The sequence below is a fragment of the Takifugu flavidus genome, chromosome 14 (assembly GCF_003711565.1).
Source record: "Takifugu flavidus isolate HTHZ2018 chromosome 14, ASM371156v2, whole genome shotgun sequence".
In the NCBI taxonomy this organism is placed as follows: Eukaryota; Metazoa; Chordata; class Actinopteri; order Tetraodontiformes; family Tetraodontidae; genus Takifugu; species Takifugu flavidus.
In genome coordinates, this window is record NC_079533.1 from 9,385,826 (window position 1) to 9,406,296 (window position 20,471).

Here is a 20,471-nt window from a genome sequence, read left to right on the forward strand (position 1 = left end):
ATCCTCCCCCCTTCACTATATCTCAACTCGTGCTGCCAGATGGAGCCCTGCCATCTGTCCTCCTCGCGATCCAGTTTCTTAACCAGCACCTCCATCTGAATCAGGGACCGTTAAAGTCTGTGGACTGGTGGATATTCCCCTTTTCTGATCCCGCGCCAGTTCTGCTGCCCGACCTTGATTAACGGTGTCCTGGAGCATGAAGCACACACGTACAGAAACAACAGAATGCTTATTTTGGCTTAAGCAAACTTGTTTACTGGACTTGCCATCAGTTTCTATTCAGCCCTGCCAACAGCGTCCTGCCTCCTGACTTGTCTCTGAGTGGATTTAAAAGTCCAAATCTTATCAGAATAAAGTTGAAATGGTTTGAAAAAACATCAGGCATGATTTGCAAGCATCTATCTCTTTAAAATAAGCTCTTGCAGCATTCCTTAGGGTCAGAATGGTTTTAATTGCCTTCAAAAGATGATGCAGCTTTACACGGTTGAAAAACACACATATTGAAAAAACACAATTCACAAAAGGTATAAATCATACAAGGAAGTGCCTTTAAAAGTCAAGATATTGGACATCAAAACAGACATTTATCTAATCAATACATACAGTTAACTGCAGCATGTACAAAGAACCAAGTACATACGTGATACACAGGGCACGTACCAGCTTCTGTCAGTGGAAACGGTGCCAACAATGTAGCCAAATGTGTTTACTGACAATATTGGTGCTGAAATTTACAGGAGAATTGAATAATTTATGGCTCAGTGAGTCTTTAACGTGCTGGTAATGCCGCTGCGTAACACAGACATAAACTGTAAAAATATTAAAAAATTCTAGTGCTTTCAGTCAGTTTCTGAAGTGTTGCATAACCTTAGCATCAGGTGCTTGATAAACACTGACACAAATGCTTTTGAAAATCTACATAATCTGATATTTGTCTCAATTACATGCCATTACTAGAAGGCTTTTTTTAAAAGAAGAAGTTACATGTTCCTCTGTCAGGCTCGGCTGCCTCAATAATAACAGCTGACGGACTGCTGGAGTTGCCCTTATCCATTTATTTTAAGCGCCGCAAACATCATATTATATGACAACATGAATAAAAAGAGCTGATAATTGATGCTGAACTCCACCAGTGAGCTACAGTCAGTCACAACATCCCCTGACTGGTGGTATTACTGTACACTAGAGGACAGGCTGTCATCATGCTCACTGTCCCATGCAAGTTGACGTTAGCTTTTGTGCTAAAGGAAACAAAGAAGTCCTGTACGCTGCTGCCTACAAAGCTGAGAGCAGCATACAGCTCCAAGTTACGCACAATTGTTCTACACACACATGCATCTACAACCTTGTGAAAGAAATATAAAGTCTACAAACTTTAAAAAACATTGCAGAGCATCGACTGTTACAGAGTAGCTGTAAGTGTTACACATGCTACTTTACTTCATGGATCATTTCTCCTTTAAAAAAAAGAAAAAAAAGAATTGTATCCAGCTTAATTATTCAATATGGTTTTACTTGAAACTCTTGTGATCTGGGGCTTCAAGGCATTCCTCAAATCGCTTCTTGGTTTTTATCCTCTGAGGTTTGGCAGGACAGTCAAGGACGCCAACAGCCTTCCAGTTCAGAATGGTTCAGTTACTGTTTGTTGTGTTGCTCTGGCACTCTGACCCGCAACCAGTGCCGCAATTACCCCGGTATCTGCAGCTTGAGCTGGGTCCATTCATAGCCTGATACTGTCGACAGCTTCTTTAGGAAGGCCCATCGTGTTCATATCAGTGTTCCTTTTACATAATTTGATGTGCCATTTTCTGGTTTTATTCACTATTCCCTTTTGGTAATAGTGGTAAATACTTAAATAATTATTTGAAGCCTTAAATTGGAAAAACATCATTCCAGCCAAATGTCTTGTAAGCACTACATATTCATAAGTTAACACTGTAAAAGGAGGAACATCAAGAGCATCAACAGTCACAAATGTGGTTGGGAGAAGTGTGAATTGCAGCGTGGCTGTAAAAAAAAAACCTCTGTAAAACTCTCTAACTGGTCTTTTATAATACTGGCTTTTAGAAACAGACGTTAAAAATTGTCACCTAGTCAAAATATTATGATCAAAAAACAGTCATGGTGAGGATCGAGTTGAACGGTTTCCACCACGTGTGACCTAATAACGATAGAAAATAATGATAAAAACAATTATAATAATTAAAAAAAGCAAAACCCACCTAAGTTAAAGGTCCACTACTGCAATACACAAAGATAGCTGCGATCATTTTGGCCAACAGACATCAAACATTTGTGTTTTGAACACTACAATGATTTTTCCATGAATAATTAAGGTAAGACATGCAAAGTTTCACAGATAACAAACAAAAAAACCCCAAGATGTAAAGCCTGAAGGATTTATCAATACATACAACCAATGGGCTTCACCTACATCACGCAGGTCTCCAACACCCAGTTAAGGTGTAAAAATTGGTTTTAGCACCCCCTACTGGCGGGTGTGTGAATACATTTCGCACAGGTGTTTATTCATACCCTGTAAACCAAAAACAGGCCTACAGCTACATTATTGTTGTTGAACACTAATCTCAACAACAGAAATATTGGATGGCTTTGTTGAGTTGGATCTGAAATCTAGAAATCGAATTGAATCTTCCGCTATAGTTTAGCCCCACTGTACACACTGTAAAACAAGTTAGCTTCTGTTTGGTAGCTACGACACTTAACTGGAACAGATTCTACATCCAGCCAATCTTTAACATCAAATGAGGAGGGAAGTGGCCTTTTCTCTCACCTTTGATCCATCCCCTTTTCTTTTCTGCACTGTACGACGTGCATGTTTGTCTTAATCCAAAACTTGTGTTTTAACGAGGCTACATTTCGTAGATTTGACGATGGCGTTGATGCAGGTACGATTTACAGGATTGCTCCAGTTGAGAAGCGGCGTTTCTGCTAACAACACGAACTCTGCACTCCGACGGAGCAGGGCTGTCAGCCGCTGATGCCTCGCAACATTTCACATAAAAGCTTTAATAGTTCCAAACAAACAGTCTCAATTATGGCTAAATGGAATGAAAATGTTGACTGCAGAAAAAGGCCAGGAGCTATTAGACCGCAAATGTCGGGAAGTAGTACCAGTTTACGGAGGCAGCACAGATGAGTCACTTGTTTATTTATGAAGTCCTTTTACTCATGAAACAAGATTGGTTTTGCCAAACCTGCCAGGATCTTTGGTACATGGACGGAGATTATTTCTCCGATCATCTCTGGGAAGCTGACCTTGGTGGGCAGCGACTGAGCCTGCACAAACAGGTCGAATGTAAACTGATGGAGCTTCTTCACCGTCTGGAAGAGAAGTGGGAGAGAACACGAAGATGGCCGAGGTTAGGATGGCCAAACGCTGCTTGGACAAAATGGAGATCACAAAAACGCCCGCCTGAGTTAGAGCAGAAGGCAGCGATCTGCTGCATCTGAGGTTTTAGGCAAATTAGCAGAACAGCCCTTCATGTTGCACTCTTTTTCCTTCTAAAGCTAAAGGTTTATTGTTGTTTATCGTAAATATTCTCCCTCAGCTGATCCTTCTCCTGCTGAGTCTCACCATCTGCAGGGAGTCCAGGAGCCGGGTTAGCTGGTAGAACCTCTGAGAGCAGTTGTTGGTCATCCGGTAGCTGGCGATGCGGTCCAGCTCGTTGATGTAGGTGAGCCGCAGCTCATCGAAGTACTTCTGACTCTTCAGCCCCTCGACCGGAACTTCGGAAAAACAAGACAAACGCACTTCAGTTCACGTCTGCCGTCCGGCTCCTGCAGAAAGCTGCTCTCGTACTTACGGATGCTGAAGAGAATCAGGGCCTTCATGCACAGGAACTCTTCCTGAGAGATCTGCAGCAGCACAAACTCCTGCGACAGGTGTCTCATCCGTATGCAGTGCTCGTACATGGTGGAAAGCTGCATTCGATGTCTGCGGGAATCAAAAGATCACGGTGGGAAACGCAGAATACTGAAAACACAGAGTCCTGAGAAGCAAAGGCCAAATCACTTTACACTTTGGACATTTGTACTGAAATGTAGAGAAGACAGATGTCAGAGGTCAGAACCAAATTCATTGATGTCATAAAGGAGGCGGAAGCAGCAGATTATCTTTACAATAAATCAGGAGATTCCTCGGTGATCTTTGACGCCCTCGATGAGACGTTAGAGAAACCTAATTCTCTATTCCCTAGAAAAGAATTTCTCTTTGATTGCCTTTGAATTTCAATAGTCATGTTGGCTCCTTTTGAAGTAATATCATCATATTTGATCAGATCTTTCCTCTCCTTCATCCAGAGTTATTTCAACAATCACAGAGGACGACGAAGTTTGACACCAGCCAGCAGGGGGCGACGGAGATGCCTTTTATTCCATCTCGTCCAGTCCAAGGTATTGCAACCCTGTACGTTAGGATAACAAAACCGGCATCAAAGTATTAATGTCAGTGGACAACGTGATAACAACCTGCACAATAACGTATTTTAAATCATCTTTCTTTCATCTCGTAACTAGGAAGGAAGGAACATTCGCAGCAGCTGGCGCAGCAGATCTTTGACATGGAAACCTGTCCTCCAGCAGTCAAACCGTGCGCTAAGATTGATGTGATTGTGTCGGTTTTCACAAAGGGGAGATATATTAGTGATTTTTTGTATTCAAAGAAATGGCCCACATTTTTCCTCCTTATTTCATTTTCCAATTACAATAATAGGCCTTTCACTCTGAGAACAACTTGGCAGGAAGCATTAAGCAGATGATTAAGAGCACTTGACACCCATTAACACTCTGTGCTCACAAGACTTTCAAATAGCTTCAATTATCCTTCTTTCCAAATCAAGGCCTCTATCAGCCCTAATACAGTCTTCAGAAACTGCTGATCCAATAGGCTCTGGCACTGCTACTTTGATGACAAACTTCTCTCGTAGAATCAAACTTTCTGTGTGGGTTTTAGTTTTTCATGTGGTCATGACATGAATCTCTGAAGTGGTTTCTGTGCTTTCTGCAGATTTGCACGAAAGCTGTGTCACATACAGCAGGAAAACTACAGTGTGATATGACTGGTGTGTGTGTGAGGGGGCGTGAGGAAGAACAGCACAGATACTGGAGTAGGAATCAGCGCAGTGTAAAATATTTCCCTTTTGTATAGACCGGAGGCTGGCATCCTCATGCACAAAACATGTAGAGAAAGCAAAGGTTCCGGCGATAGGACACTGAAAAAAGTGCTATTTCAAAGTGTGAAAGACAAATCAGCACCCTCACGGCATCTCGCACTGCTAAAAATATGCCAAATAATGATGGAAAGTGATATAGGACTTTATATAATGTGAATAACCCCCTCTCTGTCTGGTAAGCCCACTAAAACAACCTCAGTGAGGCTAAAGTAAACAAGCTAAAATCTTAATAACGCCAAAATCACCATCAGGTATGATGTTAATCCAGCTTCCGTGTATCCATATGGTATCCCGCTGACTGGCAACTGTATCCAGCCAACACCGAAACACCTGCTCTCCCGACAGGGATGAACGTTCTGAGACGAGGGGAATAATCTCCACTCAGCTAATGGTTCCTGGCACTTTTCAGGAGCATTTGCATGTGAGGCTGAAGTGCGCAACAAGCAAATTAATTAATAACTAAAATAGTAATGACCTAATAGCTGTCACCCTCATTACCGTTCCCACAGCTCATCCAACGTGTTGTTGATGTATTACTTTTAGAGTTTGGTGTCATGTTTGAGGGGAAACACGGCGATGGTGGGAGGCAGAAAAACAGACTAATGGACTATTGGTGTTAATTAAGCACCAGAATTTAGGACAAAATAAGCATCACCCCCTAACAGCTGTTAAACAGCTTTATGATAAATATAGCTAAACACAACTTAATCCAGTATTCGCCCATATGCTGGTGACAGTCTCTCTGTCAGTGATATATGGTTAAGAAGTTCGTTCATGTCAAATATGATTATTATAGTCTGCACTGACAGGAAACGGCCCGGCTGAGGGCCGCCTTGGTTTAGGCCCATAAAGGCTCCATTAAAGGCACATTCAGGATTTCATAGTCAATTAAAGCAACAAGGACGATGCTGACAGCAGTTTTCTGCATTATGCATTATACATATAGTAGTAGGAGCAGATGTTTATATCTGTATATAATGTATATAATAGAGCGTCTCAACCGTTATCTTTGTTGCAGTATTTCAGCAGAATATCTCCAAGATCTGAAGGATTCTGGTAGCTTATTACCAGACGTGCATGTGGACGGAGGGTCCCAACGTTTTAGATGGAGGAAAGCCTGCAGACTGCTTCATCGTTAATGTTCTCATTCTTGAAAAGAGCCAAAAGGGCAGCGGAACAAAGTTGTAGAAGAAGGTTTCGGCTCTTGTGAGCAGTGAGGGGAGCGCACGAGCGGACTGTGTTTGCTGCTCACAGATAAGACAACTAAAGAGGAGAGGAGACAGCTTTGGTTTTTACAACCGTGCCGCTCGGAACCCTGAAAATGACGGTGCTGCATTATATCTGGAGTGAATTTTCACTGTCAGTCACTGACAGCCTGAAGTCTGGAACCCATGCACATCATCATCATCATCATCATCATCATCATCATCATCATCATCATCATCATCATCATCATCATCATCATCATCGCCATCATCGTCATCATCATCATCATCATCCATTTTCTTTGTCACCGCTCTGCAGCCAGCTTCGTCTGCTAACTGTGTGAGCTCTTTTGTCTTCAGTTTGGTCTTCCATAACCACAAAAAGGTGCTTAAATAACCTGAAGAATACTCCATTTTATATTTCTTTATTTATATTTCTTCTCAGCATGTTTAGTTCATGAAACGTCTGGAAAGCTCAGCGCCGTAGCGTCGAAAATCGCCATTAATCTACTTCTGTGTCCAGTCATACGCAGGTGTTCTTGAACGTACCTCATTTTTGATAAGAACAATCCTTTAAGTTTACATGACAGTAAAGAAATGCCTCTTTATTGTCCATTACTACTATATAATAATTTGTCTCTCTAAAAAGCAGTTGCTACTACAAATCCTTGGCAGGAAACATTTGATGATATTAATATTCCTCTCATCATCCACAGAGAGCTCTCACCATTCTTGTCATCTGTCATGAGAAATATTCAGATGAAATCAGCTGTCTGCCAGAGTTTTAATGCTGGAAACTACGGTCCCTCACTTTAATCTCAAAGTCACAAAGAAACAACTGCAGAGGAAATTGGGGGAATATGGCCCTAAAAAGCCCGGGGCCGTTTCCACTTTGCAGCCTTTTAGAGGCGCTTTTGTGTCTGTGCACGAGCAGGAAAACAAATGAGGGGATGACTGACAGAGGAAGAGACGAGGACAGACTGTACACCGCATCTGCATCATAAGGCAAAGCTCTGCACGCAGAAACGCACCGATTGTGAGCTCAAATTCGAATAAAACCAAGAAATGAATTGCTGAATTTAACATCATACATACTCGTTGAACACGAGATCCGGGGCAAAGTAGAGCATCCTCCCGTTGACGTTCTTGTAAGACCTCCATCCCAGGGCAAACACCATCACCCCCATCCAGGACTGCTGAATGACCGTCATTTGGTCGTCCACGTGGAGATTTCTGAAACCTGGGGACATGCATTCACACAACGAACGCTGTAAAACAACGCTCATTATCACGTTGTGCTGGGGCCAGGAGCCTCTCAGGGCCGCAGTTCAGTTCAGCTCGATTAAGTTCATGTGAGCATCTGTGCGCATTCACATTCTACATGCTCGTTATCAAATTATGTGCGAAATATGTGCTCATACTGGACAACAGCGGCTCACAGGTGTTCTAAAAGGGTTTTCATCAGGTTTCTCTACAGTTAATTTGTGTTGTTTTTTGGTAATTGTGACTCAGAAGCTGCAATTTATCATCAGTTCAGTTCAGATTATTACCGGGACTTTTGGGAGAACACGAAAATACACTGAATATAATCAAAACCAGGGGTCCACAACCAGGGTACTCAGTCACCATTAGTGTTTTTGAAAAAACAAAATAAAAACTCTAAATCATGCAGGAATTAGACATTTACTGAGACAGCAAAGCTCCCCCTGCAGTACTTTGTGACCTTTGAGTGCCCTGGAGTTTGGAAAGCATTCCTCAGTGTAGGTCGACTGTTCTTCCTCCTCTGGCGTTCCTCCTCCAACTTCCCAGGCCTGATTTTTGCCTGACTACTCTCAACTGCTTCTGAGATGACTCTGGCCTGGGAATCATTATGATGTGACCTCAGACACCTGCACCTCTCTGAGCTAAATAACCCCATCTTAGCCTTTTCTTCCTCCTCTTCCTCGCTGCCCCACTCCATTTATTATTTCCATTTGCAGTTCTGTGACTGTACACTAGTGTTTTAAGCATTTCCCATTGTCCTCTTTGTATATCACCACCAATCTGTCCAGTCACTGCTGACCTGCCTGATTATATGTGGATAAATCTGATGATATTTGCTGTTTTAGAGTCCAGTAACAGTAGGGTGCTGAAGCTGTCTGCAGTATCAGACTTTGTCTCTGTTCCACAACCTCTGACAGCGTCCTACCTGGCAATCCTTTGGCCCATTTGACCACTTTAACCAGCTGCCTCTCTCCCAGTTCATTCAGGCTGGTCAGCAGGGTGGCCGCTGAGTCCGGCTGGCAGTAGTCGTGTCCCGCATTCACCACCTCCGGCTCAATGGACTCCAGGATGTTGAGGAAGACCACCTGGGAGTTGAAGGTGAGGCCGGATTTTGGAGAAGCATTGTGGATGACCTCTAAATCCTGGACAAGGTGATCTTCTTCAGGGTTTTTCTGTTGTCCAATTTTCTTTAGTTTACGTGCTACAAAGTGAAGCACAACATTTGATCACAGCGCACTGATTTACAATTCTGCACGCTCAATTATAGAGATTCAAGCAGTTCGAAGTCTCTCAGCGGAGGTTTCATATCTAATTTTTAATTCCTGTTTCTAATGTCTGAACTTCTCCACTGCAGCCGTAAATGCTGCAGGCACAATGAACAAACACTGATCCAGTCCCGATTCTCCACTGATGATCACGGTCACACCGTAGTTACTCATACAAACAACGCCGTCATTCATTCATGTCCTTTATTTAGAGAGCAGAGTTTTACAAAACGATGGCTGACAACGTTGGATTTTACCCGACCTTTTAAAATGAATTTCAGTTATAGACGACGACGCAGGCTGGAGATATTCGATTATCTCAGTTTAAAAGAAAACTCTTTGAGCAGATGAGTGGACACTGTGTGTGTGGTTTCATTTACCTGGAAGGCTCTAACGAATATGTCCTGACGCAATAGAACAGTTAGTAAATTGAACCTAAACCCATATATCTTCATTAATATTTGACTTTGATTGCCCACTGGCCTAATTTAACAGTACTATGACAGCCTTTGACAGCTGCATGCTCATCAGGATCAGAATTAGTAAACAGTTAAGAAGGGCCCCGGACTGAAGCAGTTACCTTCAGTTTAGCAGCACGGTCTCATATTTCTCAGTACTCCTAACATTAAAGGAATCCAACTGGTTTCTTTGTGTCTAGAGAAACGCAGGCATCAAAGCATCATCTTAAACCATCACTCAGATTAGCACCGTGCAGCTAAACTGCCTTTAATCCAGTCGGCCTCCCAGCGAGAGCAAATTAAAAAGCACACTTGAAAACAGCTAAATGCGGTGTTTTAGTGCTGCTTCATTTCTACAGCTATTATCATTTGTACAAATAAACAGTTGCGCCTGTTATCTTTGAATGACAGCTCTGACAAACGCCATCTGTGACACGTGCTGCATAAAAGTCAGCGTTAAACGATTTGAGAGTTGGAGTTTTCCCCTGCAAAGTTTTTAACGTCGGGGTAAAAAACGGAGGGATGGATTATTGGTGATGATTATGCACAGTTGAATCCATTTTCTCAGTGTTGACTGAATCTAGAAATGAAGCGTTAATTGTCCCGCCCCAGCCTCTCACGGCGTCGACGTGGAGACGGTCTCATTAGAGCCGCCGCCTGGCTTTGCGCTTCACTAGGATAAATATTGAACTGCCATTTATAGACGTGACTGGAGCCTCACTCAAAAGCAGTGGAGGTGAAAGCAAATTACAAACTATATAAAAAAAGGATTATTTGCAAGTCTCACAATTCTACAACTGATCCAATAACAAACATTCGAAATAAAAGTGTTAGATTAAAATTCTCCCCCGGAGATTTTAGGCAGCGGTCTGATCTTTGCAGAGAACAGCCTGGATGGCGATCAAATTAGGATCCCTCGCAAGATTTAATACTAACATAAACCAGATGTTACAGTGAAGTTTTCCTTACTGCTGTCAGCTCATCGGCATATTCAATTATGCAAATTGCGCCTTTACTAATTTGTTGCCAGTTGCCAGCATCTAGTGTTACAACACTACAATAACAACAACAACAACAACCCAATAACCCTTTAGATATTTGTTAAGTGGAATTCTCTTAATACCTAATACTTAATACCTAATATTATGATATTAACACAAGGGGGTCCCTCCTCCCTCTTATGTATGACAGTTATCTGATTATTTGTCCAATAACGACCCCAAAAGTTTATTATTTATACTGAGAAGATTTCTGTATGCACAATATTTCCCACACCTGCGGGTGATTCTAGAGATCGTAGCACTCTAACAACACCTTGCTGTTTGTGACGTGACTGTTTAATGCACAGAAGTCTGTCATCGGTGATTGAAGTGACATTTGAAAAGTCAAAACTTCCAAAACTTGTGTTTTAGTAAGCCCTTCTTTTGAAATTTGGTTGGAATTTGGCAAATTGCGAGACTCATCACCTCTCGCTCCTGTGTGTAATTTATGCTTCGATAGACAGCTCGTTCCAAACTTCAAGCAAATCAAAAGGCATTGCGTAACATGAAGGAGATCCAGGGCTGAAATGCCATATTTGATCATGTAATTAACAGCCTGGTAATAATCCAAGGTCTAAAAGTTAAAACCCATCTCACATTCAGTGACAGGTACCAAACTCAAGCACAATTGAATTATAAGAATCTGTGTGTGACAGGAAATTTGAATTGTACAGCCTTGAAGTATTTTGAGTGGTGATAATAACACCAAATGTTTCTTCCACTTTCTGTCATTCCCTTCCGCCCTGTAAAATGCTGCAAATGAATCACATATCTGGCTTGAGAAGGCAAGTGAAAGGAGGCTCTTTTAAGCCACCAAAACTAGTAAAGGTGTGCCTTTTTACTTACAATCACAGCATTAGATCACATTTTCCCTCCATGGGTTTTTCAGCGACTGGTGGCAAAAATTGCCAGCATGTCTGCGGCTTTAATTCACATGTCTCATGTCAGCTTTGTGCCTCCAGCACAATTTTCACCGTTAACAGAATCAGAAAATGGAAGAGAGTGAAAATTGAACACGGAACCAAAATTAGCCCACTACATGTCAATCTTTACAGCCTTAATATGACGAGCAGGTCTAGGTGACAGTAAGGAGAGGTGAATGGAATGGGTCTAAATTGCATGGTAGCTCAGTGAGGGGCTTGATTATCAGTAACATCCCCCATTGTGATGATGCTGCAATTGAAGGGAGCCAGCGGAGATGTGTGGTGTGGAGAGAATAAAGTACTCGCTCTCGGGAAACCATTAATAGTTTAACTTTTAAGACTTCACTTTCTCGGTCCGCGAGGCTTTGTTCAAGCAACAGGCGGCGCGCGTGGTTCGTTCCAGTCCATACGGAGTGGATGCATGCGCTTCCATTCATATACCACACACGCCGCTTACGTCCAGACATACCTCCGAGCGTCATTCCCGCTTCGAAACACTTCCTCAGCCGGCACGACGGGCAGTTCTTTCGGCGCAGTTTATCAATCGTGCAGTCGTTTTTGCTTGCGCACAGGTATTTCTGTTTCCCTGCGTCGAAATAAGATGTTTGTTTTAGTCATTTGGAAAGAAACCTAGTGAGAAAGGCCTTCAAAGTGGATCGTTAAAGGGTGATAAAACGGCTGGCTCACCTTCCGCAGCCCTCTTGAAGAAAACCTTGCAGCTGCCACAGGTGAGGGCGCCGTAATGGCAGCCGGAGGCCTCGTCGGAACAGATCAGGCATGTCCTCTGTGGTGGAAAGAAGAACTCCATGGGGTACGTGTGTTCTCTGCCGGACTCAAATCTGCAGCCAGAAATACTGGATGAAACAGGAGCAGATACAAAAAGCTGTTGACCCTCGGTTTGCTGGTATTTTCCGATAAAATCTGTCCATTTTTACAGAGCGAATGTTAAAATGAATCATAAATTGGACGTATTTGTTATCAACATTTTTGTGTTGCCTGTTGTAAGATTAATAGCCTATTTGGGACATAAAAACATCCAACCATGAACTCCTTCATCATCATCCAAGTCTGTAATTACCTTTTACTTATTCAATAGTTTACTGACTGTAACCACAGAACAGTTACTGTTCATTGCCCAGAACTGTGCCAAGGCCTCTGAGCCAGTGATTTAAGTAGGGCAGAGAGTGTGATGACTGAGGATGGTGTGGGAACGATTCAAGCATCAACACCAGGGCCACTGGGCGGAGGGTGAGGAGGCACATTGGCCGCCTGGCTTCAGCCTTGAAAGCTAAGAGATTGGAAAAGCCTCAGACAAAACGTTGCCTTGGTGCGACTAAGATATCAAAGCTTAGCGTAAAAGAGACAAGGATGACGCTTAGCTCGGCAGACGCGTTAAGATTAAACTTGCAAACTTAAGTGTTGCAACAGGCCGTCAGAGCAGACTTCATTTGGCTGATCTGAGCTACATATCTACAACAGAGCGGGCGGGATTTAACGAGCAACGACAGCTTTCACCATCAAATATACATCTGACGCCGCCGCAGAAATCGGTAGCAAACATCTCCCGTTTAGATTAATAAGGAAACATTGTTCGATGCACCTGATGGACTCGCGGAGAGACTTTTGGAAGCAGCCAAACATCCCACCGCCCCCGCTGAGAGAAGGTCAAGACTGTCGAGAGTCAACCAAAAATGATTAAAAGTCAAGCCTGGGATGAATCACACGCTTGATTTATCACCAAAATAAAATGGCTTTCGTAGCATGTGTTCCTCTGAGAAGCAAGGCTGCGATCTTTATGAGCGTGTAAATGTTGTGAGAGTTTGACAGTTACAGCTCCATAATCGGGATGAACCCCGGCCAAGCCCGAGGCCAAGGCTGACGGGAAGCTTCAGGGCTGGTACTTATAATCATTTTCATTTTATATTTTTGTACTTAAGGCTTAATACTTTGAGACTTAATGCTTTACAAAGGACTCAGTACGTAACTTAGGACTTTACAGGGGATGGACTTTATTGACAGAGATGACAGATTATAAACTAAAATGACTATTATTCACTAACATTGGCTGCATTCTTTGCAACCATAGTAAACTGTGCTTGCAACAATATTGTGATATAATAGTTACACATTACTGGTCTGGCCTTGTGTTAGTATTGAGAGTCTCCTCTGAGAAAACAGATCTGGATAAACCTGTCCTGGACATCAAGAAGAGGCCAATACTACAGCAAGTGCTCTTGACACCTGATAAACCGGCACTTTGATCATTTAGATCCTTTATTTAGACAACAGATCCCTTCCAGCCTCATCCTCCCGTCGGAATCTCCAGAGCGACGCTTAAATCCAGTAACTCGAGTGTCAAACTGCTTCCAATTACAACAGTCTGCTATATTTAAACTAGGATCATCTCCAGGAGTCTGACCATTGTGGCACATGCACAAATACTGTTGTTTGATAAATGCAGGATAGTTCAGTCATATTAACTGAAGAGATATGTTTATTAGAAATATCTGCCTTCATGTGCAGCTAATTTGGTTTTAATTTATAGCTCTTTTCATTCCAGCTGTGATGCATTTCCATTTTTTTCCCCCTCAGTAGGAAAAATGTTCTTCTGTCATGCACCAAAATTAAACAAAATGGGGCTGGAGCGCAGACTTTCAGCCTTAATTTTAGGAGTTCCACAAATAAAATATTAGGAACTACAGCATTTCACACAGCTGAACTGTTGAGGTTACACGATCGGGGGATCTGTTTCCTCTTCACTTCAGAACAATAAAGTAGAAGAAGGTCTGATGTGGAATTCTCTTACCGTGATATTTAGGTCTAAGGGGAGCTCAGATTAGCAACACCTCATATGTTCAGAGGAAATCCAGATCAACATGCTGGAGACAGCCTGTGCAGATTTGTAGGCTGGTCACATTCAGACAAATGCTGCAAAAACCGACCTTCCCAGATGGACTGTGAACTAAACACACACACACACCAGGACTCTGTGAACACAAAGAAACTGAATTTTACTCTAATACTAAATTCAATCACCTGATCCAAAACCTCAGCAGAATTTTTCTGCTGAAGAAAAATCTGAAGGCATAAAAGGGCTTAAATAAGCAGCAAGTGAAGACAGCTGCCAAGAAGGACCGACAAACGTGAGACTCTGAATTTGCTGATGTTAATCAGCTCCAGACATCAATCAAAGATTCTGACGGTTTCTTATCCAACGACCATTAAATGTATCATGACGTGAGCTTGGACAAGAAGTGTAAAGCCCGTGAAAATGCAGGTGCAACGGGATTATTCCTGAGTGGCAAAGGTCACGCCGTGATTCCCTTAGACCGAGACGGGGCGTCTTCACATTAGTTACATTTTCCTCAGCGGTCCGACAGACGCGGCGTGCAGGTAGATCGCCAAATTTACGGTCTGTAAATAGATCTTAGCTACTGCGCAAGCCCCATCGACAGAGCGTTCCTCCACTGTTGGTCCCCCGCCGCGCTCATTGTGTAGCGTTTGGATTCTGCTCAGCTTCCCTCAACACACACACACACACACCAACGAGCACGCATTGGTGGTTACATTTGCATACAAGGTCTGTCACTCAGCCGACACGTAAACTGCAAATCAAAGCGCAACCTTCGCCGAGCTTGACAAACACCAAAAGTGACATTTGTTCGTTCATCCGGCAAAAGTTTAAGAGTTCTTCTCAAAGCTGAAGGAAAAGCTAAATGCTCTAAATGATGTAAGCCTTCATAGATTCGACCTCTGCCCGCTGTCTTGGGGCACTGTCAATACAGGGAACGAGGGTTTACACACATTGATTTGGTCCCTCTTTGTTCCCTGGGGGGGGGGGGGGGGTAGCTGAGGCTGTAGGGGACTGGGTTGAGAAGCAGCGTCTTCTTGACCCGGTTGCAGACAGAGTATGGAAGGCAGAAGTACCTTTGAGCCCCCAAATGCTTAGATAGGGCCCTGCAATGACTTGTCCAGGGCTGTACTGGGCCTTTGCCTGTATGCAGCTGGGATGGGCTCCAGCCCCCCACCCCCACGACCCCCGCAAGGGAAATAGCAGTCAAGGAAAAAAGAATTCATTTCATCTCTGATTGTGCAGCAAAGATGAGAGGCCAAGCAGCAGGTGCGCTTCCAAGGCACAAGAATGTGTACGTATTTTGGTAAGGAGACATAAAACAACCCCTCAGAGTTCAGTCTGCAACAAATAATGCAAATAACTTCAAATTAATGAAATCCATATTAATGTGAAAGATCAGACTGATCATTTCTCCAACTAAGAGGAAATTTTGTAAATAATCCAGCAGATTTGAAGACGGAGCTGAGTACAGGCTATTACTGTCAATATCCAGCCACCCTTCCCTTTTGTTTAAACCCAAATCAGGAGCTGGGCTGCACCCAAGACCTGTTCTAGGGTTCACTCCCTCATCAAGTCCAGAGAATTCAGCAAACTGCTGCTCGGGAAGAACTGCGGGATTGTGGTGACTGTAAAAGGCCCTCGTACTGGGCACTTGCGAGGATGTCCTGCTTGTTTCTGCCCATAGAACACAAATCTGGGAGCCACCATTTCCAAACAGGCAGATAGAAGTCTGGGACCTCGTGAGATCACCGATCTGAATCCAGTGTTGGGACCTTCCTCTACTTCACGATTCTGCACCTGGTTTCAAATCTTAAACTCCTGCCAGTTTCTCCAAGTTCAGATCATTCTGTAGGTTTGTGGAGTCTCATTGCACTGACCTTTGACCCTTGACCCAGTAAAGGCACAACCAGTGGAATAAAGGGGACGACCATGTCAGCCGGGTACCTCAGCTGCCTTTCACTAACCTGACTGACTTATATATGGGCCACACAACTTCAGCAGAAAGGTGAATTTATTGTTGTTCCGTCCACTGGGAGTTTGTATCACGTTTGTGTAGAACCAGTCCACACAACCACAGTGGTAATATCCTCTCAGAATAAACTTGAGTAGCCTCTCAAACCCACGCCAGGAACGCTACGGAGACAGCTTCACAACCTTGATGCAGACTCAGCCTGCAGAGATCAATAGGTTTATCATCCACAACCTTTTAATGATCGGCATGGAGACACAGGCAGAGCTTCAGGAGGGCGTCCAGGTGATACACAAGCATGACAACCCACCCAACAAACACGTGGGACAAGCCTTTGATCTATCTATCTATCTATCTATCTATCTATCTATCTATCTATCTATCTATCTATCTATCTATCTATCTATCTATCTATCTATCTATCTATCTATCTATCTATATCTATCTATCTATCTATCTATCTATCTATCTATCTGTGCGTGTGTGAGAGCATTTTACTGACATTTAATCCTTTACTGGAGGGAAGAGATGATGGAACACGTGTGGTCTAAGAGAACCTGTTCTTCAGTAACCACGTATTTAAAGAATGAATGTTAAAAAGAACTCGATCTTAAAACAACTTTAGCAATATTTATTAAATGGAATTTTATGCATTTTCTATTTTTCAGCGTCTTTAATCTGCTTTTCCCCCCCGATTGTTTCATTGCTTTAACTATAGTATCAACTTGGCGACTGGACTAAAGGGACGCACGACAGACTTTAACGCTAATTGGGCCAATTGTTGTTGTTGTGGTTGTTGTTGTTGTCTCACCTGGGGTCACTGTAGGCGACTTCAGACTTCATGTAGCTGGAGTTGGGGTACGGGATCTTGGCCATCCCTCCGTAGTACCACTGCTCATGGCGCACGGCGCTCCGCTCGTATGGATTACATGGCGCGTCGTTGGCTCCGTTGCCGTGTGCGCTCACGCACTGCCTCCCGTCCCAATACTCGGAATTGTACTTTTCATTAAAGGTGTAATTACTGCCCAACAGCACTCCGGCACTTCCAGGGACTTCCGATTTAATTTTGACGCCGTAGTGTTGTGGCGCGTAGCCCCCGAACTTGCTCTCCGTGGCTTCTGCGATGTCGCTCGGCTCATCGGGGGGCTTGTAAAGTCTCTCTGGAACCTGGCCGAAGTGCGCGAAATTGATGTGCGCCGAATGCGCATAGGGACAAGACGCGGCTCGCACCGAGTCCAGGGGATCGATCTCCTCCGGGACCAGGTCATCGGCTTTGCACAAAGTAAACTTAGTATCATCCGCGGATGTATGACTCAAAGTGAGGTGGTGCGGAGGCGCAGAGCAGTCTGAACTTTTGAACAGCTCCACAGGTTGTTTCTGGCCGGGCTGGGGTCTCTCATCGTGGTACTCGGCAGCGTCAATAGCCCGAGCTCCGGGAAATTTGACAGGCACGGCCGAAACTCCGAGCAGACACTCTCCCCTGTCTCGGTCGTTTGCAGAACAAGCTGGGAGAGCCGTTTCCATGTCGGCCGCGTCGTTGGACTCCATGGCCAGTCCCAGAGACACAGACACCGCTTTGCACAACTCCCTGGCTGTCTCTGAGATCGTGGCACAGGCTGGAAAAGAGCGGCTGTCGCCCACACGGCTGTCAGCGGTTAACTCCTCCTGAGGAGCAGCAGCTGTTTGACAGCAGCGTTTCTCCATGTCACACACCGCGCGTCCCGATCCATAAGTGATCTGCGCCTCGGCGCCGTTTCTCAGCCTGTCGGCACAGTTTCCCGCTGGTTTCTGAGGGAAAAAGATTTCCTCCAGGATTTGCGCCATGCTGGGAGCGCTCACGCCGCCGCCCGTCTGCTTTTTCTCGACCCCGAAACGAACGCTGTTACGAGATAACTGTCTGTTAGTTTGGCTCATTTCCGAGCAATTGATTATTTAAGCAAGAGCCCGGAACTTTGCGTGACAGGTCCGATCCTAATGGTCAGTGCCAAACTCTTCGGCAGTGGAAACCGTAAAGGTCCTGAGAGCGCGCCAGAGTCCCAAACTCCTCCTAAACTGAGATCTTCCGATTCATGGACGATCAACTCCGGTTTGCGTAAAAGTGGATTCGGGAGAGGGCTGTTGTCAACACAACCACTGTGCCCAACGATTGAACAATTAAAGCCATAAAACAGAAAGGTCAGAACACCACATAGCCCACACACAAAACCATCTGCTGCCTTTTTGAAACGAGATATTTTTCAGATTTTTCCAGACTATTGGGGTGCCAGATTGAGGTGACTGTTGTCACTCAGGGAGCATCAATAAATAACTTTTTGTTGAAATTGAGTCGATGCTCGCATTTTATTCCAGTCAAGGGTTAAATTTCGGTCTAAATAGAGGCTTTCACGGTATTAATTAGATTATTAAGTATTAAGTATAAGTATTAATTATTATTAATTTTCGCGAAATTAATTAAAAAAAAATCTGATATCAGAACGACTTTCACTGAATGTGACTAGTTTAATTTTAGTAAGTTTCCGTCGTTTTATTCCTCATTAAATGAATGATTTGGAATCTGCAGATTTTCTACTTCATCTTCAAGCAGCTTTTAGTTCATTTAAATGCAATAGTTACACCATGTGTTAAAGGCATGTGAGAGGCACCACCAGCCAGGGAGGGAGCAACTCATAAGGGTGGAATCTAAATATTGAAATCTGTCAACAGACGGGCATCAGGATGACTGTGGAGATGATGACGTATATTTTAGCAGCTCAGGTCAGCCTTTAGTGGTAAGAGCTCGAATTAACCTGAGCAGGTGCAACTGTTTCTCCAACGCTCCTGAACAAGGTTAACACTCTTCAGCACAGCCTGGGTGCTTAAAACACATCTCATAGGTCTGAATTCTGATGGAGACCAAATGATAGGGGTTGTTTTGGCGCTCAGAAGCTAAGAGCTCACTTATAAGGCCGGTTTGTGTGGAGGAGGCCCCCGTCGATGCTGTTGATCTGTTAGAGCCATTTACAGCAGCAGAAGTGTCTGTTTGTCTTGGCCGATTGTTGCAGAGTGAATCATTAACCTTTCATGAAACTCTGTAACCATTTGTCCATTTGGCCTTCGTGTTGGATTGAAGAAGTCTCGTCCCGCTGCGCTTCCTACATTTCTGTTTTCAACTTTGTAATAGTGTGGCTGAAGAGGAATGAGGAAAGAAAAGGGCGTCGAGAGCCGCTCGAGGGGCAAAACCGAAGCCTTAATCGTCACCATGATGTGAACAGAAATGAGCTGGATTATGATTGGCTGCTTAAAAGCTGGTTGACTGTGAATCAGGTCATCTTTTTGATTGATGAGCTTGATTTTTTGTGTGGTTTAAAGGCATTTCCTGATGCATCAGATGTCCCATTGTGAATGAAAGCTGTCACGGTTTTGAGTCCGCAGCAAATCGGTCATTTTGACCTCTACGCTGCGGTTAACCCGACTGTAAATCCACCTACGGACGTCCTGGTTAGACTGACCTCGCTCTGCCATGAGTCTGCGCCGTAAGTCCTGCCTTCAGGTCTCAGTGATGATCATGGAGATGTTTCCTCGTGGAGCGCTCCCGCCGGGGCCCTGCACTCCTGTAAAACACACCAAAACTCATAGTGGAGCAGAAGGTGCTTGAGGAAGTCAAAGATGACGACCGTGGACCTGCCTGAGTGGAGCAGATGGACCAGCTCCTCTTCAGGGCTCTATAGTCACAAAGTCTTTGCCAATAGAACTTTCTGCATTTTTGCCTTCACTGGGAATTTCCCATCCACTGATTCTTTCAGGCAGGTTTCATCCTCTTTAACTTTAAAAAACTGGTTTATTTTTCTCTTTGGAATTCTGTTAATTTTTGTGGAATTCTGTGTTTGACTGCAGCCGGAATGTGGAAGAAAATCTGATCTGGTCAAACCATATGAGACTCTTTTTCTTCCTTTTGGTGTCCTATTTTACACATGGTCTGAGTTTGGTTCCCAAGATCCACACATGCATCTTATCAAACGTGACAAGTCCTGCCCTTTTGGTGCGTAAGTCCAAATTTAGGACTCTGGTCTTGGGTATGTGGCCTTCACTTAAACATGTTCACACTTTCTGCCAAGTCCATAAATCCAGCTACAGTGTGTGTGTGTGTGTGTGTGTGTGTGTGTTCACATGTCCACAAACACACACACAGTTTGAAGGTGCATCTCAATGAGGAGAAACAAACAAACAAATGGTTGTAAATTATGTACATGTATGTATATGAATGTTATATTAATCATTATAGTATGTTTTTACTATACATTAATATATGACTGTCCATGA

At 43.7% G+C, this 20,471-nt stretch overlaps 1 protein-coding gene across 2 annotated transcripts; it reads right to left on the minus strand.

Annotated features, from left to right (window-relative positions):
* Positions 1–431: 431 nt before the first annotated feature.
* On the minus strand, positions 432–18,566 carry LOC130537752 (androgen receptor-like). Of its 2 annotated transcripts, none has more exons than XM_057054763.1 (8): positions 16,984–18,566; positions 12,037–12,188; positions 11,819–11,935; positions 8,589–8,864; positions 7,496–7,640; positions 3,828–3,958; positions 3,599–3,750; positions 432–3,345 (listed from the first exon to the last, which is right to left on the minus strand). In XM_057054763.1, exons 1-8 carry the CDS (start codon positions 18,084–18,086, stop codon positions 3,187–3,189), a joined length of 2,235 nt encoding a protein of 744 aa, XP_056910743.1. In that variant the 5' UTR covers positions 18,087–18,566; the 3' UTR covers positions 432–3,186. The 2 variants fall into 2 exon arrangements, with proteins under 2 accessions (XP_056910743.1, XP_056910742.1); XM_057054762.1 differs by having other exon boundaries at positions 12,037–12,203; positions 16,984–18,563.
* Positions 18,567–20,471: the final 1,905 nt, after the last annotated feature.

Excerpts from the sequence above, each read along its gene's own strand:
- LOC130537752 (XM_057054762.1), bottom strand. The coding sequence starts at position 18,086 with ATGAGCCAAACTAACAGACAGTTATCTCGTAACAGCGTTCGTTTCGGG. Across the intron at positions 8,865-11,818 it reads AGCGGGAATGACGCTCGGAG|CACGTAAACTAAAGAAAATT; the intron begins GTATGTCTGGAC and ends TTCACTTTGTAG. Across the intron at positions 3,346-3,598 it reads TCCTGGACTCCCTGCAGATG|ACGGTGAAGAAGCTCCATCA; the intron begins GTGAGACTCAGC and ends CTTCTCTTCCAG.